At 37.7% G+C, this 22,900-nt stretch overlaps 1 protein-coding gene across 1 annotated transcript; it reads left to right on the top strand.

The window, feature by feature from the left end:
• The first annotated feature begins 1,643 nt into the window (after nucleotides 1-1,643).
• On the top strand, nucleotides 1,644-21,027 carry LOC6035667. The gene is made up of 5 exons (XM_038255133.1): nucleotides 1,644-1,982; nucleotides 10,342-11,205; nucleotides 18,762-19,032; nucleotides 19,097-19,462; nucleotides 19,522-21,027. Exons 2-5 carry the CDS (start codon nucleotides 11,110-11,112, stop codon nucleotides 20,925-20,927), a joined length of 2,139 nt encoding a protein of 712 aa, XP_038111061.1. The 5' UTR covers nucleotides 1,644-1,982; nucleotides 10,342-11,109; the 3' UTR covers nucleotides 20,928-21,027.
• The last annotated feature ends 1,873 nt before the right edge of the window (nucleotides 21,028-22,900 follow it).

Here is a 22,900-nt window from a genome sequence, read left to right as displayed (position 1 = left end):
CATTTCAGCTTCATCAGAAAAAAATGATTTCGAGTGCTGATTCTACTTCAATATGATTAATATATGTCGATGAACAACCAGAAAATTCTACTGCCTTAAAAAAGGTTCGTTTGTAAGCTATAAAGTACAATTTTAATGATTAATGTTATGTAATGTTGTTTAAGCAATCTTGCTACGTGGAAAAGAATATCATCAGTCGGTCTCTCATAATCATGTTTGTTTTATAGATTTTTATATATTTTATATATGGGTAATTCTCCGCCAACTCACACAGCAGTTGCCCCGACCCCTCTTCGATTTGCGTGAAACTTTGTCCTAAGGGGTAACTTTTGTCCCTGATCACGAATCCGAGGTCCGTTTTTTGATATCTCGTGACGGAGGGCGGTACGACCCCTTCCATTTTTGAACATGCGAAAAAGAGGTGTTTTCAATAATTTGCAGCCTGAAACGGTGATGAGATAGAAATTTGGTGTCAAAGGGACTTTTATGTAAAATTAGACGCCCGATTTGATGGCGTACTCAGAATTCGAAAAAACGTATTTTCATCGAAAAAACACTAAAAAGTTTTAAAATTCTCCCATTTTTCGTTACTCGACTGTAAAAATTTTGGAACATGTCATTTTATGGGAAATTTAATGTACTTTTCGAATCTACATTGTCCCAGAAGGGTCATTTTTCATTTAGAACAAAATTTTTCATTTTAAAATTTCGTGTTTTTTCTAACTTTGCAGGGTTATTTTTTAGAGTGTAACAATGTTCTACAAAGTTGTAGAACAGACAATTACAAAAATTTTGATATATAGACATAAGGGGTTTGCTTATAAACATCACGAGTTATCGCGATTTTACGAAAAAAAGTTTTGAAAAAGTTGGTCGTCATCGATCATGGCCGTTCATGGTCACCCGCGACAGACACGGACGACGAAACAAAGAGAAACGCAAAAGTAACTTTTTCAAATCTTTTTTCGTAAAATCGCGATAACTCGTGATGCAAACCCCTGTCTATATCAAAATTTTGTAATTGTCACAACTTTGTAGAACATTGTTACACCCTGCAAAGTTAGAAAAACACGAAATTTTAAAAAATTTTGTTCTAAATGAAAGACTGGGACAATGTAGATTCGAAAAGTACAAAATTTCCTAAAATGACATGTTCCAAAATTTTTACAGTCGAGTAACGGAAAATGGTGTGTTTTTCGATGACGTCGAAATTCTGAGTACGCCATGCCGTCTAATCATGCCACCTCGCTGACTCAGGCTGGGCGCACAAAAATAACGGACCTCGGATTCGTGATCAGGGACAAAAGTTACCCCTTAGGACAAAGTTTCACGCAAATCGAAGAGGGGTCGGGGCAACTTTTCCCGATTTCGTGTGAGTTGGTAGAGAATTACCCATATATGCACGTTATCCTCATCCAAATATTTAATGAAAAATAAAAATAATTTTCCTCAGTGTCCACTGAAATACGATGAAATATTTCACCCAAAGTTTCTGTTGCGCGACACGAAACCGTTTCACCAATGACAGAGACTTCCCTCAATGAACAAGCGCGCATGCAGCAAAATACCGCCCCATTTAAACACAAACACACTGGCGTGCAACATAACTGTATCATTCGTATGGACGTCAAACCTCACAGCGGCAGCTGTCAAAAGTGCGCTTGAATGAAATTGAGTCGGATTGAGCAGCTGTGGTTGAATGAACGGTGTTATTGTGACCGTTCTTGTTGCTGTGTGAATATTTTTTTGCCATTTTTCCGCCTCGCTGAACTGTTTTTGACAATTTTATAAATGAAACGAGACTAACGTGACTGTGATTTATACTTAAACCAGTGAATACATTGTGATTTTTCTACTCTGTTTTAAATTTCATCGTAATTGAGAAATATTTGCTGTGCTACTATTATTAGCATCCATATTTTGCGTAATAGAAATTATGAATGGCTACGAAAGTTGTTTTGCATTAAGTGAATGCTGCTCAGGTAAGTAAAATCTAGAAAATATTCAAACTAAATCTTGGCGATGAAATTTTTGTTGTTTTTACAGAAATGATATCGCTTCTCTACTTATTCCTTTATATGGGCAGAATGAATGTTTGTCAACAATACATTGTTAGGGTTACCAGATTTCCTGAAAATATGTATCTATTCAATTTTATGTATTGTTGTTTTCTTTCAACAGATTAGCTTGAACTTTGAGTGTAATGAAATGAATATGTTTGTTAAATTGTCTAAAAATTTTGTTTAAAAAGTTACATTTTATTAACAAACTTAATGTTTATCTTTTCAATAAATATATTTCATTTTTTTTTAAATACAGCTTGGGAAATTTTCATATTCTGCTATTGCCTATCAATGCAAGGCTCACGTGAGTGCGGTTTTATCAGTTTTATCGAATCGGTCAAAACAAATCATCCTCAAGCGTCACACACAAAGTTCAAGGAAGTCTGATAAACTCTGGTTCCGTTTGCCCGCGTGATTCATTACGTGTTAATCTTCACAGTTCCAAAGGTTTTTTGCTGTCTGAGGAAGCAAATCTTTCCCAGTTGTTTTTGCTTTGATAAAATTTTGTCTTTTTTCGTATTTATTGGCTTAGTCTGGAACTCTGCAGTATTTTTTGTGTTTTTCTGTATTTTTTTAATATTTTGAATGTTTTAAAAGTAGTATTTTCACAGCAGGATTCCTATTTCCAAGATGTTCAAACAGCAGCTAAAAGCAATAAATTAGTTCCCCCGCACACTCTACGGCTTAGATTTTGCTGACAAACTTCTGCCACATATTTAATCCGTTGAACTGGCTCTATTTTACAAACATGCCTATCACGCACGCCGCCACCACCATCGGGGCCGCAGTGTGTCGATTCTTATCAGCAGAGTCACCTGAATAGCCTCTGCTGCTGCTGATGATGATGATGGTGGTTTGCTCTTTGTGATAGGTGGTCTGTTATTTTGGATGAGTTTTGATGGCGAAATAATCCAAGATCGGCCTTTATTGCAAATCGATTTTTGAACTCTATTTTTTTGTCCGAAAACAAGCTTAACTATAATTCTTAACTGTTTTTTTAATGAAACCGGCTATTAAAAAAAATTTTGGTCAAAAATACATTATTTTTTAGAAATATACTTTGGGAACCCTGAGATTTTTTTTGAGAGCTGTTTCTCGGCAATGGTTTGGTTTAGTTTGAGATATTCAATAATTTTTGTGTAAAATTGTCAAAAATAGTGAATGAGTCAAAATCCAATTTTAAAACACAAACTGCAAAGAAACAATATTGTATTATATAAAAGAAACAATATAATATTATATAACAATAAAATCGCTATTTTAATTTAAATTACTAAAAATTACATCAATAAGTTAAAGATCATTAAATCTCTGTTATATTTTGAAAATTTTTGCTATTTGAAAATAATGCAAAACAAAAAATTACAATTTTAATCAGTTTTTTTGTTTTAATAGTTCTGTTAAAAATGGGAATAAGTTGAATGTGCTTGTGTATTTATGGAAATTGCATGTATTCTATTGGAAATAGTGACATAAAATCTGATAAAAATGTGTTTATCTTTAAATTAAGTGTAACAAATGAAAAATCATTGCAAAATTACTGTCCAACTATTAGTCCTCTGCAAATATTTATAAAAGTTTTTGTGAGCGCAAAATAAAAGCAAAAAATAAACAATTAACATTCAATATAAACGAAAAAAAAAGTGCGGTGCATTGCCGAACATTTTGAAAGACAGCAGCCTCATTCCTTCGATTTTAACAATAATTTGTCTGCCTGAATCAGATCGTAGCTAAGCATTCGTTTCGTTATTCGTTATCCAACTTTTATGAGTTTGAATCCTAAGGTGGAAAAAAAGGATTCTAAGTACAAAGTAAGTCAGATTTCAACGTTTCATAAATCATTTCCGGAAATGTTTGATGAATGTTTTCTTGAATTTCACTAAATATTTTCACTCACATTAAAATTATAATATAATATTTGTATCGTATAAAAAAGTTCACAATATTGATAAACCATTAGTTTTGGATCAACAAAAATAAAAAAATTGCATAAAATGGTTTTGAATAAACATTCATTTAACCTTCCTACGGTATTGGGGTCTTTTTCGGCCTTTTTGAAAATTAAATTTGCCATAACTTTTGCTATATACATGCTAAAGCCTTGAAATTTTCTGACATTAAATTTATAGTATAAATACACATTTCACAAAACAAACAAACCTTGGACGACCCCTAGGGGAGCGTCCATAAAAAAAGTTACTTTAAAGGTATTGGGGTCCTTTTCGACCCCAAACTTTAAAAAATGTCAAAAATCCAGTTTTGACCGATTCCGGTTCTTTTGGTCACAAATGAAAGCTTAGAACGTCCCCTTTCCGAAACCGACCTGGAAACCCGGATTTGGTCACTGTGGCCACCGGGAATCGGCTACAACCGAAAAATGGCCTTTTTGAAACCCCCAACTTTGACGACCTGTATCTCCGGCAAATGTCAACCAATCAGGATGCTCTGGGTTGCATTAGACAGGTATTGACCTGTACTTTGACCACAAATATTAATATCAGGGCCAGGTGACCTACCGGTTCCGGAAATCCGGAACATCCGAAAAGTTCATGTTTTACTGTTTTTCACATATATGTGATACCAATACTCTCATGATAGTTGAAATTGATCCATAAAACTAACTAAAACACAATACACGATTGCCAGAACCACTCTGGAGTGTTGGTGGCCACTTCCGGGTAACCTGGAACCGGTTCCCGGGTACCCGATGAACGGCCAACTTGACTTTTTTGGTGAAAACCCATCATGTTGCACATCAAACTCCATGAAATTGAAAGATATGTCCATCTTTGGTAATACCGTTGTTCGCTGAGCCATCCTGGCCAATCTGGAACCGGTTACCGGTGACCCCTTGGGGACACTTCCGGAATATGAGAGAAACCCTATCATCCGACATATCAAACTTCATGGAATTGAAAGGTATGTCAATCTACGGTCATGCCGTTGTTCACTGACCCATTCTGGCCAATCTGGAGCCGGTTACCGGTGGCCCCTCGAGGACACTTCCGGAATATGAGAGAAACCCTATCATCCGACATATCAAACTTCATGAAATTGAAAGATATGTCAATCTACGGTCATGCCGTTGTTCCCTGATCCATTCTGGCCATTCTGGAACTGGTTCCCGGTGGCCCCTTGGGGACATTCCCGGAATATGAGAGAAACCCTATCATCCGACATATCAAACTTCATGAAATTGAAAGATATGTCAATCTACGGTCATGCCGTTGTTCCCTGATCCATTCTGGCCATTCTGGAACTGGTTCCCGGTGGCCCCTTGAGGACATTCCCGGAATATGAGAGAAACCCTATCATCCGACATATCAAACTTCATAAAATTGAAAGGTATGTCAATCTACGGTCATGCCGATGATCACCGCCCATTCGGCCATCATGGAACCGGTTACCGGTGGCCCCTTGGGGACACTTCCAGAATATGAGACAAACCCTATCATCCGACATATCAAACTTCATGAAAATAAAAGATATGTCAATCTACGGTCATGCCATTGATCGCTTATCCATTCTGGCAATTCTAGAACTGGTTCTCTGTGGCCCCTTGGGGACATTCCCGGAATATGAGAGAAACCCTATCATCCGACATATCAAGCTTCATGAAATTGAAAGATATGTCAATCTACGGTTATGCTATTGTTAGCTGACCCATCCTGGCCAATTTGGAACCGGTTACCAGTGACCCCTTGGGGACACTTCTGGAATATGAAAGTAACCCTACCATCAGACATATCAAACTTCATGAAATTGAAAACTACGTCAACCTACGGTCATGCAATTGTTCGCTGACCTTTGGTTGACATATCCATAAATTTCATGAAGTTTGATTCGTCGGATAGTAGGGTTTCTCTCATTTTCCGGAAGTGTCACCAAGGGCACCGGAACCTGTTCCAGAATTGCCAGAATGCATAAGCGAAAACTGGCATGACCGTTTATTGACACATTTTTCAATTTCATGCAGTGTTATATATGTCGGATGATGGGGTTTCTCTCATATTCCGAGAGTGTCCCCAAGGGGCTACCGGTAACCAGTTCCAGAATGGCCAGAATGGGTCAGCGAACAACGGCATGACCGTAACTTGACATATCTATCAATGTCATAAAGTTTGATATGTCGGATAATAGGATTTCTCTCATATTCCGGGAATGTCCCCAAGGGGCCACCGGGAACCAGTTCCAGAATGGTCAGAATGGATCAGGGAACAACGGCATGACCGTAGATTGACATATCTTTCAATTTCATGAAGTTTGATATGTCGGATGATAGGGTTTCTCTCATATTCCGGAAGTGTCCCAAGGGGCCACCGGGAACCGGTTCCAGATTGGCCAGAATAGATCAGCGAGCAACGGCATGACCGTATTGACATATCTTTCAATTTCATGAAGTTTGATATGTCGGATGATAGGGTTTCTCTCATATTCCGGAATGTCCCAAAGGGGCCACCGGGAACCAGTTCCAGAATGGCCAGAATGGATCAGGGAACAACGGTATTACAAAAATGGACATATCTTTCAATTTCATGAAGTTTGATATGCAACATGATGGGTTTCACCAAAAAGTCAAGTTGGCCGTTCATCGGGCACCCGGGAACCGGTTCCAGGTTACCCGAAAGTGGCCACTAACACTCCAGAGTGGTTCTGGCAATCGTGTATTGTGTTTTTAGTTAGTTTTATGGATCAATTTCAACTATCATGAGTATTGGTATCACATATATGTGAATAACAGTAAAACATGAACTTTCGGATGTTCCGGATTTCCGGAACCGGTAGGTCACCTGGCCCTGATATTAATATTTGTGGTCAAAGTACAGGTCAATACCTGTCTAATGCAACCCAGAGCATCCTGATTGGTTGACATTTGCCGGAGATACAGGTCGTCAAAGTTGGGGTCTCAAAAAGGCCATTTTTCGGTTGTAGCCGATTCCCGGTGGCCACAGTGACCAAATCCGTCAGGTCGGTTTCGAAAAGCGTTTTAAGCTTTCATTTGTGACCAAAAGAACCGGAATCGGTCAAAAACTGGATTTTTGACCATTTTTTTAAGTTTGGGGTCGAAAAGGACCCCAATACCTTATGTGTGATTTTTTTTTAATACCAAGGGAAGGTTAAAAAAAATATAAATAAATCATTATACAAATGATCAAAGGGCCAATTTACATGATCATTCAAAATGGGTCCGAGGGCCACAAAAAATCACCTCGCGGGCCACGCTTGGCCCGCGGGTCATACTTTGGTCACCCCTGCTCTAGACTCTCCGACGAAATATTTCGGTGGATCTGGAAGAATGTCGGGAAAGAGCCCTTCTTTCATGGTGCCAAAAATTAGACTTGCCGAATTTTTCCATAGTAAAATTCGCAGAATTTTTTCGAAAAAACACTTTTAAAAGCACACAATTTAGTTTAGGGCAGGCCTGCCCAACGTCCGGTCCGTGAAGCCATTTCATACGGCCCGCGACGGCTTTTCAAAATAGTTCTATGACCGGCCCTTTGTTCATGAATTATTCAATATGTAAATTGATTGTCTGAATTAAAAACAAAAGGCTTGAGATCAAATTTTAACATATTATAACAACATTCTTCATGTTTCAATTTAATTCTTATAATTTCTATATTGATATTTTTAAACTGAAAAATGGTGCAAGAAAACAAAATTAACAATTTCGTAGAGTTGTGAAATTGATGAAAAAACTTGGGTTGTTGTTGTACTAAAAGACACTAAATTTAAATTTCTTTCACATTGAAGTTTTTTTTACAGTTTTCTATTTTTTAAATAAATAGGTAATCAAAAACTAATGTATTTTCCCAGAAAAACTTTTCAGTGACATAGTTTTTTTTTGAAAAAAATCTTTAAAAAACAAAGATAAATACTGAAAATAGATCGCTGCGAATATTTAAAAAATATTTATTAAATGCCTCAAAACGAATTGAAATACGCAACTTTTGGTACCCTTACATGTATAGGTCATCGTTGAAATTTTCAAGTTATCGCAGTTTTAGTGAAAAAAGTCGATTTTTTCCCTTTTTCGTCATTTTCCCATTTTTGCGCCTGGCGCGTCGAAGAACTTAGTATCGTATCTCAGAGTATCGAAAACATTACTTCACCATTTTTTGATATGTTATGTGAAATTTTCCGAGGAATCCGATAATAATATTTTCAGACACAAGCTTTTTGGTCCCGAGACCTTCAAAACAGCATTTTAAGTTTTCATACGACCTTTTCAAATGTTAAGCTAGATTTTTGAAACTTCTTACTATTTTTCTTAAATAGCCAAACTAATCACCTTTCTTTTGCGTCTAAAACAGCTAAAATCTGATGAAATGGCGCGGAGATACGATTTTTTGAAAAAAGTGGTTTTTGAGAAAATCGACGAAATTTTCAATTTTTTGGACCACCCTAACACGGCGTAGGTCACCCTAATGGCCAAACGAAAAAATACGGGTCGAGTTATTTCGGCCAAGGAACTCCCAGAAAAATTTTGAGCCCGATCAGAGAACTTTTTTTTCGAACCATGCTGTTTTCGTGGGGAATGGCTGTATAGTTTTTTTTTACTTTTTTGAAAGTTATCTTTGTTTTTCATTCTTTAAATCAAGATTTATGAATCTTATTTGCAACACCAGATTTTTTTTATTTATTTAAGAAACCAATCATAAAACAATTTAGAAAAGTTTGTTTACTTTTTCAACTCTTTTCAAATATTAGTACCGGCCCACCACTGCTTCAGAAAAATAAGATCTGGGAGAAAGAAGAAGAAAGAAAGGTTGGGCACCCCTGGTTTGAGGGTTTTAACTGTCACAAGATATCGAAAAATGGGTCTCGAATTCTTGATCATTTTATGTTCTGAATAAAATATGGCTGCTCTAGGTTTTTGCTCACTCAAAAAAAAAAAAAAAACATTAAAATTGTACTTCATAGCTTACAAACGAACCGTTGCAAACATTTTTGCCTTCCTCACTGAGGTAAGGCTATAATCCTGCTCTAAAAATGAACTTTGAATCAAAACGTCGTAGACCCACCTTCATGTATACATATCGACTCAGAATCGAAAACTGAACAAATGTCTGTGTGTATGTGTGTGTGTGTGTATGTGTGTGTGTATGTATGTATGTGACCAACAAACTAGCTCATGTTTCTCGGCACTGGCTGAACCGATTTGACCCAAACCTGTTGCATTCGACTTGGTTTAGGGTCCTATAGATTGAGTTTTATACAGATTGAAGTTTTGATAAGTAGTTCAAAAGTTATGTATAAAATTGTGTTTTCACATATACCCGGATCTCACTTAAATGTATGTAAACTATTTCCGGGTCCACCATCCGACCCATCGTTGGTTAGGTTATCAAAAGACCTTTCCAACGAGTCCAAAACATTAGAGATCTGGCAACCCTGTCTCGAGATATGGCCACTTAAGTGATATTGATGTACTTTTTGGAAGCCGGATCACAATTAAATGTATGTAAACTATATCCGGATCCACCATCCGACCCATCGTTGGTTAGTTTATCAAAAGACCTTTCCAACGAGCCTAAAACATTGAAGATCTGGCAACCCTGTCTCGAGATATGGCTACTTAAGCGATATTGATGTACTTTTTGGAAGCCGGATCTCACTTAAATGTATGTAAACTATGTCCGAAACCACCATCCGACCCATTGTTGGTAAGGTTATCAAAAGACCTTTCCAACGAGTTCAAAACATTGGAGATCTGGCAACCCTGCCTTGAGATATGTACACTTATGTGATATTGATGTACTTTTTTACTCCGGATCTAAAAAAGAGATGAAATTTTTGTATCTGAAAGAGATGAAATTTCATATCAGCCATTGTTGGTAATAAGTGAGGAAGGCTTCAACCACATAGGTGGATTAAGTTAGTTTTTGAAGTACATATCCCTCGAATCTGACCAAAAAAAATAAAAATGTTTAAAAATTGTTACGAGCCGTGGTTTCAACATTTTAATGATTTTTTTTTCCAAATGCATGATACAGCCATCATCAGTTTCCAAAATATCAAAGTATTGACAAAAAAATTTTTTTTTTGCGAAAAATATTTTTTATTTAATTTCATCAAAATTTAAAGCATTTTTAAACAAGCCCAAACATGCTAAATAAGATTATCAATGCAACATTTTTTGTTCCTTGTTTTTCAGACCAATTTTGAAGGGGGGGGGGGGGGGGGGGGCATAAACATATTTGCAACGGCTTCAATATCCCTTAACATAACTTGTCGCTATAGAATCTAATTTATTTCTTTTTTTTTTCATTCACAGAATCGCGTGGAAACAGCACTCCCTCTAACCGCATCACTTCCCATTCGACGTTCGCCAGCGCCTCTCTTCTCTCTTGCCTGTCTTCCAGGGGTTCAGCAGATTGTGCGCGCGTGATTTTGGTTGCACTAAGCGAAATTCGATTCACAGCAAGAGAGCATGCGCGCGCCGCTCAGTTCAGCTTAGACTAAGGGGCCGGTCGGTTGACAATTTGTGTGTTTTGGAGGGTTTTTTTGTTCGCGTTTAGGCTCTTTGTTTGTGTGAAATATGTTAATTTGGGTTTATGAAATTTTATGCTGAGGCCAGCATGCACTACTCTGTGCATTGTTCAGCGAGATTCTGCTGAAGAGCCACTTAGTCACGGTTTAGTCACAGCTACGGTTGGTTGACCCCATTTCCAGAATCGAAAAAAAGGGACACACAATTTAAACCGCGTCAAGTGCGCCTAGTTTACATAATCGGGGAATATCAATCCAGTGCAGTGCCAGCTGGTTGAGCTGTAGAATTTGGACGAGCTCCGTATTAAACACATATATTGGTCCGAAGTGGTGTTGGTGGAACTAAACTGATAACACCTGATAAAATTGCGTTTGGACTGAGAGACGTCGTTGAGCTTGTGATGCAGCAGTGATTGTGGGATGTGCCCTGGAATGGATGTACGACGCGGAAAGGAGATATTATCAGCTGTTGTGTGACTTCTTGAGGCGTGTGTCAAGTAGCGCCGTAGAAAACAGTAGTGCCTACGTGACTGCGGCCAGGAGGACCTAGAAGATGGTAGCGTCGGAACCGGCTACGGCGGCGGCCCAGCTGCGACCCCCGGACGGAGGCTGGGGATGGATGGTGGTGTTTGCGTACGGGTTGGCCAACGTGAGTAGAAGTCGTATAGATAAGGTCTAGCTCTTCCATGTTTAGGTGGTTTAATCATCTGAATTGTGCGCGTCATTGACACGAGTTTGAGATAAATGATTTGGACAAAATAGCCCTTTATTGTGTTTGATTTGACAGTGCGAAATTCTATCGCAAGCAATTTTTAAACTCTGCTATAAAATACACTTTTGAGTATCTAAGGTTCCACTTCTACCTTTTGTTTACTACCCAATCAACCAAATATTTTGTTTATTAGATGATACATAAAATAGGTTTTTTTTTAAATTCAAGCTTTTTGCGAAGGCCTAACTTTTTTCAGAAACTTCCGTAAATATTTGACCATCAAATTTAAACAGCAAACAAATCATTCCGCGCGCAAGGCAATATCCTAAACCCATTCAGGGTCGTGTTTGCTACTGATAACGAAAAGGGGCAATGATAGTGACAGGTGGTTTTAGCGGGAAAACCCGTGCCGACTCCTTTCGACTATTTATAACAGAGTTGAACACATGTTTACGAAGAAGAATTAATAACTAAATATTTCACTTAACATGGTCATTTTTTTCAATCTAGACAATCACAATCATATCATTTTCAGACTGATATTTTAACGTCTTTGAACCATTTGTTTATGTTGAGAGTAGATCAACTATAAGTACATCTACCCTACAGATGATTTGAATTCCCAAACCGACGTCAACGGCAGGTTGTTGGGCAGCACCTGGTTGACTGATAAGAGCATGAGATTTTCCACAGACAGAAAAGACAAACACACTAACGTGTGATCTTTTTCTTGTTTGGCCGCGTGTCAGGTGTGCCATAAATCTAACTTGAGTGACTGAAAGTACAACGTTGGAAAGGGTAATCTCGCGAGTAACATAAATGGTTTTATTTGAACATGCCGATGACGATGCACAATTTTATTTGCATAAACATAAACTGCCGCTGTTTGCATAAATGTCCCATACGCAAAAACAGCAAGCTGAGATAAACGCACTTGAGGTTGGTCCCACACTACGTGTTAAGTTTTCGCAAAAAACTGCATTTCCTCCTGATTTCTAGAACAAAGTGCTTTTCTGGAGTCTGTGCTTAACAGAGCAGCGAGTCAGACGTGCGTCCCTCCAACACCAAATAAGTGCTAAAAAGTGCAAAAAATGCCTCACGGCAAGAAAAAGAGGCGGTCCTCACCAGCAGGATCGGCAGATTTGAAGAAGCTAAAGAATGCCGAAGCGCTACCTGCAAAGCCAGGCAGTTGAGCAAGGACGCTCAAAATTCGTCTGGAAACCAGTTTGCTACCCTCCCTGTGGACGTGAGCGAAAAGGAAGAATTTGAACGACGGGAAAAGGTGGAATAGCAAATGGTTCCAATACCCTAAATGGATAAAAATACTGCAATCTGATTGATAAAATGACTCGACACTGGATTTGTTAGAGCGCCTTGAGATAGGACACGAGAGAAATGGATGGGCATACACGGAAGTAGAGTCAAGATTACAGGACACTCTCAAAACACGAACGACGAATTATCGAAAGATATCTGCTCGTAAACCTTCCATGCTACAAAAATTGTGTATGGGTAAGAGGTGGGCCATCCAAGGAAAAAAAAAGGTGCCACCCATTTTTGTGAAAACATCGTCATCGGACTCGGTGCGAAAGTGGCCGTTTTTATATTAACGTAATCAAATTTACTATCCTGGTTTCTACCACACTGAAACAAATATTCTAAACCAGTAAAAATATTTACGAGACTGAAAAACCAAGTCTGTCATATGAAAATTGCCAAAAACCACCAAAAAACCCGTTTTTCATCATTTTTATTTTTAAAACCGCTGTATCTTCCCAAGGATTGGACATAGGACAATGGTCAATATGAAGACTTTATGTAAAATTGTCTGGAAAATCGATTCCAACTACTGGTTTTTAAAAATTTTGACGTTTAGACCACTTTTCAAAAAAAAAAAACAGTTTTAGTAAATGATTTTTTTAATTTTTTTGGGAGAGACATACCATCCTGCATTTTTCGTCAGTCTTTTGGTTGTATTTTAGGCTATTTCCTCAAAAATTTTGAACGAAAAAAAAATCGTGACATCACCTTTAAATTTAAGTTTTAGACTTAAAAATCTAAAAATCTCATAGATGTGGCTTGTATTTTTGTTTCAGTGTATTTTTTTCAGAAAGCCCGTTCAATTTCCTACAAGTTTGTCTTTTGATACGATGCAACGGCTTCGAGATACAGTAATTTTTAAATTACAAAATACAAAAATATTTAAATACCTTACGCCCTTCTCAAATGTTATTTTCGAGTACTATTGGCTCCATATACACAAAAATGGCTTATATAGGCCTAGGATAACATGTCTAAAAAGTTTCATTGAAATCGGAGAGGGTCGGGTACAAAAGCATGAGCATGAGCATGGTTGACTGCCAATGAGCTGCTACTCCGTTATTGACGGATCAGCTGAAGTTACACAATGAACCAACAGATGAGTAGTGGGAGCTAATCATCCTCACCCCTGAAGATCTCTGCTTTATGTCAATACCGGCGCCCCCCCAAGGAGATGCAGTTCAACAAAGGTAGGAATGTTAGTCCGATAGTTGAAGTTGCAGACTCATCAGACACAGAGTTTGTCGCTCTATACCTGTTGACACCGCATGAGACCGTTGAATCCACAGCATCTCCTTCAAGCATCACGGGAAGTGGGGGAATTGTGTTAGTAGGGGAAGGAAAGGGAAGGTCAGGATTCATCTTGGTAGATGATATGACCAGAAAGTGAAACATAATCGTTGCCTTCGGAGCTACGACGCTATGATAAGGACTTATTATCGCGTATATTTTTACTTCTTACCGCCGTTGTGCCATCCGAGCAACGATGCTTTGGGATGGGCTTTCAAAACGAAATGAAATTTGAATCAACGCATTATTCGGTGACGTACAATTTAAAATAGATCCGGATTCATTATTGGTAGATGATATGACCAGAAAGTGAAACATAATAGTTGCCTTCCGAGTTTCGACGCTATGAGAAGGACTTAATTATATACTCAATCCCGTACTTTTTTTACTTCTTACCGTCGGCGTGCCTTCCGAGCCACGTAGCTAAGAGAAGGGCTTTCAAAACAAAATGTTGAACTGTTTCAATCGATTTCATGAAATTCTTCGCGCACGACTGCTTTGTAACAAACTTCACCAGGAATTTACCCAGTCCGGACCGCGAATAACCGGCTCAACAACAGAAAGACAATATATACATGACGACGCGAAGCCTTCTATCAATAAAATCAAGAATCTTCTAGCACTTTCTCGCGGATTCTCGCGCTTCGATTTGCCTACTGATCTCACCCACGAACACCACACGACTCAGAGAGGGTCGGGTACAAAAGTACCAGAAAAATTCCTGATTTGAGCTGGAATTGCTCTATAACTTTCCAGTACTTACTTTTTCTAGAAATCAGGAGGAAATACAGTTTTTTCGCGAAAAGATAACACGTAGCCTTATGTGTGAGACAAACTTCTAATGCGTTTATCTCAGCTTGCTGTTTTTGCATATGGGACATTTATGCGAACATGGGAGGTGGATGTTTGTAAGTGAAATGTGAGTCTGTAGTGTATTGTCTAATAAGCATATAGTATTGTTATAATAATAAATAATAAATATAATAAATATAGTAAATAGAATAAATATAATAAGTATGATAAATATAATAAACATAATTAAGATGATTTCAGGAAGCTGTAAAAAATTGCAGTAATTTAAAATATAAATGCTCCTGATGGTTCCCATGCTGTTTTAGAAATTTTCGTTAATTTAAGCAATTTGGTATGTTACAGGAAAGGAATAGGACAAGGAATAATAAGGACATTTAAATAAATCATATAGTGAGTAGATAAATTTATATGTAGACATTTAATTTAAAATAATTCCAGGAAGCTGTAAAAATTAAACAATAATTTAAAAACCAATACTCCAGATGGAAACACAAATAAAATAACAGAGACACAAGAATCTAATCACGCGATTTCGCACCTTCCACAGAATTCGACGTGAACACGACCACGAATCGCCAACTTTTCAGAAATTAAATTTTCTAGTTGTGCAAAAAATCTTTGAGCGAGTTATGAATTTTTTAATCAATACTGTTTATAAAAAATAAACAAATCGAAATATTGATCGCAAAAAAAATTTCAACTTCATTTTTCGATGTAAAATCAAATTTTCAATCAAAAAAAGTAAAATTTTGATAAAGTGCACCGTTTTCAAGTTAAGGCCAGTTTTTGGTAACTTTTTTGAAAATAGTCGCAGTTTTTCATTTTTTTAAATTAGTGCACATGTTCGCCCACTTCTGAAAAAAATATTTTTGAAAAGCTGAGAAAATTTTCTATATTTTGCTTTTATGAACTTTGTTGATACGACCCTTAGTTGCTGAGATATAGCCATGCAAATGTTTAAAAACATAAAAATTGATGTTTTCCAAGTCTCGCCCAAACAACCCACCATTTTATAACGTCGATATCTCAGCAACTAATGGTCCGATTTACAATGTTAAAATATAAAACATTCGTGAAATTTTCCGATTTTTTCGAAAAAAATATTTTCAAAATTTTACAATTAAGACTAGCATTTTAAATGGGCCAAATATTCAATATTACGCCCTTTTAAAATGTTAGTCTTGGTTTGATTTTTTTTTATTTTTTTTGAAAAGGTCGGAAAATTTCATATTTGTTTTATATTTTAACATTGTAAATCGGACCATTAGTTGCTGAGGTATCGACGTTATAAAATGGTGGGTTGTTTGGGCGAGACTTGGAAAACATCAATTTTTATGTTTTTAAACATTTGCATGGCTATATCTCAGCAACTAAGGGTCGTATCAACAAAGTTCATGAAAGCAAAATATAGAAAATTTTCTCAGCTTTTCAAAAATATTTTTTTCAAAAGTGGGCAAACATGTGCACTGATTTAAAAAAATGAAAAACTGCGACTATTTTCAAAAAAGTCACTTAAATATGGCTATAACTTGAAAACGGTGCACTTTATCAAAATTTCACTGAAGTACTTTTTGATTGCAAATTTGATTTTACATCGAAAAATGAAGTTAAAAAATTTGTGCGACCAATATTTCGATTTTTTAAAAATATTTGTATTGATTCAAACATTCATAACTCGGTCAAAGTTTTTTTGCACAACCTGGAAATTTCTGAAAAGTTGGCTTTTGATGTCCTCTTAAACATATCAAAATTGAAAAAAAAACCCGATTTAATCCCACCAGGGGTGAGATAGAGCCTTTCTTACTAAAGAATATAACTTCTCTCAATTCACAACATCGACTTGATACAAAAAATCTTATGATTAAAGCAAGGTATTATTAATGATGTGTTTTCTAAAAGAAATTGAAAACACAATTTTCACCTATCGAATATTTTTAATCGTACAAATTCTTAGCTTCCAATGCGCAAGTGACGACACACACCGCGGTTTTGGTTTTCTAGTTTTGGTACGAGCCCAAAAACCGAACAAAGCAGGCGCAAAGCAAAACCGAGTTAACCGCACAGTGGGAAGCTTGCCATTCAGCGTCTACGAAAGTGAGAGAGTCAGAGATAGATATTTTTACAACCGCACCACTACACACTCAATCGCAATACCTTAGGTAGATAGCCATTGGCGTCGCGAGCATTGAAAACTTTGAAAACGATATAAAGCTTAGAAGCTTCGAAAGCTCCTATTGGAATCAATGAACTCTGTTTAATAAAACGACACGACAAATGAAGCCTACTTAAAGGCGATTTTAGGAGCACACGGGAAACAAATTGATTGTACCCGGATGAATGTCCTATGTCAAAAAAGTTTTTGCATAAACATTGGACAGTTATGCAAAAACGGACTGGGAAAAAGAAACCGAAAAGCTACGATGTCTTACATGTTGTAGGAACATCGGAAGACAAGCAACTACAAACGAGTATAAGTCGAGCCAAACTATATGCGCCAGCATTCTTGCGCCAGTATTCGAAGCTCAACTTGACAACTTGGCGACGAAGCGTCGAAAATCGATGCAGTGTGATTTTTTAGCGATTTTTCGGTTTAAAATTCATGCTGAATCGACATATTTACGAAGCTGGAAATGACGTCCTGGCTTAAAGTAAAACCTATACCTTTCTTTAGTAAGAAAGGCAAAAAGTAAATCGTTCTAAAAATTGATCGGGATTGCCGATCGATGTCAAATTTGTTTCAGATGCTCACTCATGGTCTGTACTATGAATGTAGCAAGAAATTTCGAATAAAATCAGAAATGAAAAATGTTGGCGAAGGTCACCAGGTGGGCTTTTACCTTTTTTTTAGGGATTTTGTTTCTTATGGTAGGTCAATCAAACGGCTCTAACTCCAGAACCATATTATGAATCTGGATGAAAATTTGGGAGGTTGTAAAGCTCGAAAAATGCAATTTTTGAGATAAATAAAAGATATGAAAATGAAAAAATTGGACCATATTTTCACTTGGACACTGTGTATTTTCTGGAAAAGTCTGGCCGCATCCGAAAACAGATGGATAATTCGAAATTTGCGCGGCAACTCGCCCAGGTTCAGCACACTAGCTTTCATCTGCATTTAGGAAAATCGAAATCGGATTTATGGGAGCTGAGAACGGCGCGACACAAAATTTTGCAAAATTTTACCACATACGAACATCACTCGACCTCCACGGAATTTATTTTCTCAAAATTCGAGGGTTCGAGATAGACGAGTTCTATCAAGGTGAATCGATAGAGCGTCGAAAATCGATGCAGTGTGATTTTTTAGCGATTTTTCGGTTTAAAATTCATGCTGAATCGACATATTTACGAAGCTGGAAATGACGTCCTGGCTTAAAGTAAAACCTATACCTTTCTTTAGTAAGAAAGGCAAAACATAAAAATAGACATAAAAATAGTGTTTTTTTTGCTAATCTGGAGTTTTTTTTTTGAAAAGGTCCAATAAACCAAACTTTCAGTTTTTGCTTTTTGGGTGTTTTTTGATACCCCGGTTTCAAAAACACCCAAAAAGCAGAAACTAAAAATTTGGTTTATTGGACCTTTTTTTTAAAAAATACTCCTTAAATCAAGTTTTAGTGACAAAAAGTTAAATAAAAAATCACCATTTTTTTTACCGTGTATCATTTTTTTTTAGTGTAGTCCCATATCCATACCTACAACTATGCCGAAGATACCAAATCGATCAAAAAATTCCGTCAAAAGATACAGATTTTTGAATTTTCATACACCATTTTTGTATGTACAGCTGCCAAATTTGTATGGAAAATTATATGGACAAACTAATGATGCAAAATGGCTTCTTTGGGCATACCAAACAAGTTTCAGTCGGAGTCGAATGACCGAAATCTGAGAGAACTGCTCTAAAATAGCATCAAATTTGGAAAAAAAAATCAGGGAAAATAATAAAAAAAAAACATAAGAAATTTGATGGATGTCAATATGAATCCATCGATTTTTTGGATACTTTTTTAAAATATGTTTAAAATTATTCATTCTGAACAAATGCAACCATTTTTATGCTCTTTCCGCAGATCATGATCATCCCGGTGCTGCAAAGCTTTGGCCTCATCTTCAAGGACACCTTCCAGCAGATCAACATCTCCGCCACGGACGCTTCGCTCATCATCAACCTGGCCTCGGCCGTCGGCATGACGTTCGGTCTCTTTAACGGACCCCTGCTGCGCAGCTACGGCTTCCGGCGGGTGGCCTTCCTCGGCGGAACCATGTTCTCGCTGGGACTTATGCTCACGTCCAGTGCCGAGACGTTCACCCACTTCATCATCACGTACAGTATTATTGCCTGTGAGTTGAATTTAAGTATTTTTTTTTAGTTCTGAAACAATAAAAAAGAACCTTTCTCTTCCAGCTCTCGGAATGGGCTTCTGCAACTCGTCCTTTTCGCTGGCCCTCAACACATACTTTGTGGCCCGGCGGAACAAGGCGGCCGGCATCGCGATGACCATCACGGGTCTGGGGCCAATCTTGCTGCCCCAGCTGGTGTCCCTGTTGGTCTCGCGGTACGGCTCGCGCAACTGTTTGCTCATCATCGGAGCGCTGGCCACGCACATTATGGTGGCCGCCCTCCTACTGCAACCGGTCAAACGGCACATGGTACCGGCGGTCGAGCCGTCAAAGTCGCCGGCCAAACCGGTGACGCCTCCGATGATCGCTAAGCCGGTGCAGATTCCGATGGAGAAGTCAGCACTGGAGGAGGCGTACTCTGTGGTTGATGGTGAGTGATACAACGTAATTTTGAACGAAGATGAAGTCTAAGATTCCATCCTCTTTCAGCTCTCAACCCCAAAGCTGAGAGTCGTTGGGAGCTGGACTCGGACAACGAGGACGACTATCTCGAGCGGCAAAACTTTATGGACAATTACAACATCGACGCGCAGAGCATCTACGGCTTCGAGCAGACGACCCAGCCCCGCCACCGGGACTCGCTGCAGGTCATTCCTCCCACACTGCTTCAGCTGGCACGTGCTAAAAGTGAAATGCTGACTGTCGCCCAGCGTCGACCCTCGATGGCCGAGATGCTGACCTACAAAACGTACTCCCAGAAGGCGTTGGAATCTTCACCACTGGGAAAGCAGCAGCATCCGGAGTCAAAACGGTGGTTCCAGTCCGGGTCGGTCGAGAGTGTCAACTTGGAGAGTTCATTAGCGCTTTTTGGTGAAGCGGAAAAAGATCGCCGCAACACAATGGACGTCGCTGCGGGTGAAGCGCCCAAGAAGAGGGTAAGGACGCTCAGTGCAACAACTTCGCCGCCGACCACTGGGAAACGGTGGTTCGAGAGTGAAGACTCGGTTCACCTCGCCAGCTCGGTGCGGATATTTGACGAGCGAGGAACCCGCTCGATGCCGATTCAGCTGCAGACGATTCCACAGTCAAAGGTTGTCAGCGACGATCAATCGCGTCTTCCGTCGATTATCCGGAACTCACCGGACGCAGTTCGACCTACCTCGCCAAAGACGACCACGTTTGACCTCAGCCAGGTCGACAGTGCCAAAAAAGTACCTCCCAGTAGCAGTAAGCAAACCTTCCTCCAGAAGCTGGTCTCGATCTTCGATCTGACCCTGCTCAAAGACAAAATCTACGTTAACATGATGCTGGGCATGTCAATCGCCGTGTTTGCCGAGATCAACTTCTCGCTCCTAACACCCTTCATCCTGAACGACTTGGGCTACCAAACGGAACAGATCGCCTCGGTCATGTCGACGCTAGCCATGACCGACCTGCTGTTCCGATTCATTTCCCCCTTCGTTGGCGATTTCCTCAAGCTGAAGCCACGCGTCATGTACATGATCGCGCTCACCATGCTGATCGTGACCCGGTTCAGCATCCTGCTCGCCCGCAACTACACCGAAATGCTCGTCGTGGCGTTCTTCCTCGGCGTGGCCAAGGGCGTCCGGACGGTGTACATGGGACTCGTTATCCCGAGCTACATCCCGATCAAGCGACTCCCGGCCGCTTCCAGCATCCAGATGATGACCAACGGGATCATCCTGATGACGATCGGACCGCTGGTGGGCCTCATCCGGGATCTGTCCGGAAGTTACTCGAAAAGTATCCTCTTTATTAACGTGTTCACCATGGTCACGTTGGCTATGTGGGCCGTCGAGATGGTGTACGTGAGGCGGAAAGTGAGCGAAAAGGAGGTGAAAGGGGAGAAGGTGGCCACGGAAGGGATCTCCTGAAGAAGGGAGGTTGGTGATTGCAATTTTGGTGGTGCTTTTGCTGCTAGTGAACCAGTGAGTAGGCTTATAGAGACGAATCAATATTATTATTTATATCGAATTGTTGATTTGATTCCTTCAAAAACCATACCGAAAGCCATACGCCTTCTAGGTTGCTCTAGTTGTATTAACTTAAAATACAAAAAAAAAAAGAAACTAAAGAAACTAAAGAAACTGAAGAAACTAAAGAAACTAAAGAAACTAGAGAAACTAAAGAAACTAAAGAAACTACAGAAACTAAAGAAACTAAAGAAACTACAGAAACTACAGAAACTAGAGAAACTAAAGAAACCAAAGAAACTAGAGAAACTAAAGAAACTAAAGAAACTGAAGAAACTAAAGAAACTAAAGAAACTAAAGAAACTAAAGAAACTAAAGAAACTAAAGAAACTAAAGAAACTAAAGAAACTAAAGAAACTAAAGAAACTAAAGAAACTAAAGAAACTAAAGAAACTGAAGAAACTGAAGAAACTAAAGAAACTAAAGAAACTAAAGAAACTAAAGAAACTAAAGAAACTAAAGAAACTAAAGAAACTAAAGAAACTAAAGAAACTAAAGAAACTACAGAAACTAAAGAAACTAAAGAAACTACAGAAACTAAAGAAACTAAAGAAACTAAAGAAACTAAAGAAACTAAAGAAACTACAGAAACTAGAGAAACTAGAGAAACTAAAGAAACCAAAGAAACTAAAGAAACTAAAGAAACTAAAGAAACTAAAGAAACTAAAGAAACTAAAGAAACTAAAGAAACTAAAGAAACTAAAGAAACTAGAGAAACTAAAGAAACTAAAGAGAAACTAAAGAAACCAAAGAAACTAGAAACTAAAGAAACTAAAGAAACTGAAGAAACTAAAGAAACTAAAGAAACTAAAGAAACTAAAGAAACTAAAGAAACTAAAGAAACTAAAGAAACTAAAGAAACTAAAGAAACTAAAGAAACTAAAGAAACTGAAGAAACTGAAGAAACTAAAGAAACTAAAGAAACTAAAGAAACTAAAGAAACTAAAGAAACTAAAGAAACTAAAGAAACTAAAGAAACTAAAGAAACTAAAGAAACTAAAGAAACTAAAGAAACTAAAGAAACTAAAGAAACTAAAGAAACTAAAGAAACTAAAGAAACTAAAGAAACTAAAGAAACTAAAGAAACTAAAGAAACTAAAGAAACTAAAGAAACTAAAGAAACTAAAGAAACTAAAGAAACTAAAGAAACTAAAGAAACTAAAGAAACTAAAGAAACTAAAGAAACTAAAGAAACTAAAGAAACTAAAGAAACTAAAGAAACTAAAGAAACTAAAGAAACTAAAGAAACTGAAGAAACTGAAGAAACTGAAGAAACTAAAGAAACTAAAGAAACTAAAGAAACTAAAGAAACTAAAGAAACTAAAGAAACTAAAGAAACTAAAGAAACTAAAGAAACTAAAGAAACTAAAGAAACTAAAGAAACTAAAGAAACTAAAGAAACTAAAGAAACTAAAGAAACTAAAGAAACTACAGAAACTAGAGAAACTAAAGAAACTAAAGAAACCAAAGAAACTAGAGAAACTAAAGAAACTAAAGAAACTGAAGAAACTAAAGAAACTAAAGAAACTAAAGAAACTAAAGAAACTAAAGAAACTAAAGAAACTAAAGAAACTAAAGAAACTAAAGAAACTAAAGAAACTAAAGAAACTAAAGAAACTGAAGAAACTGAAGAAACTAAAGAAACTAAAGAAACTAAAGAAACTAAAGAAACTAAAGAAACTACAGAAACTAAAGAAACTAAAGAAACTAAAGAAGCTAAAGAAACTAAAGAAACTAAAGAAACTAGAGAAACTAAAGAAACCAAAGAAACTAAAGAAACTAAAGAAACTAGAGAAACTAGAGAAACTAAAGAAACTAAAGAAACTGAAGAAACTAAAGAAACTAAAGAAACTAAAGAAACTAAAGAAACTAAA

The sequence above is a fragment of the Culex quinquefasciatus genome, chromosome 2, assembly GCF_015732765.1.
Source record: "Culex quinquefasciatus strain JHB chromosome 2, VPISU_Cqui_1.0_pri_paternal, whole genome shotgun sequence".
NCBI lineage: Eukaryota > Metazoa > Arthropoda > Insecta > Diptera > Culicidae > Culex > Culex quinquefasciatus.
This window is presented reverse-complemented; position numbering and strand designations above follow the sequence as displayed.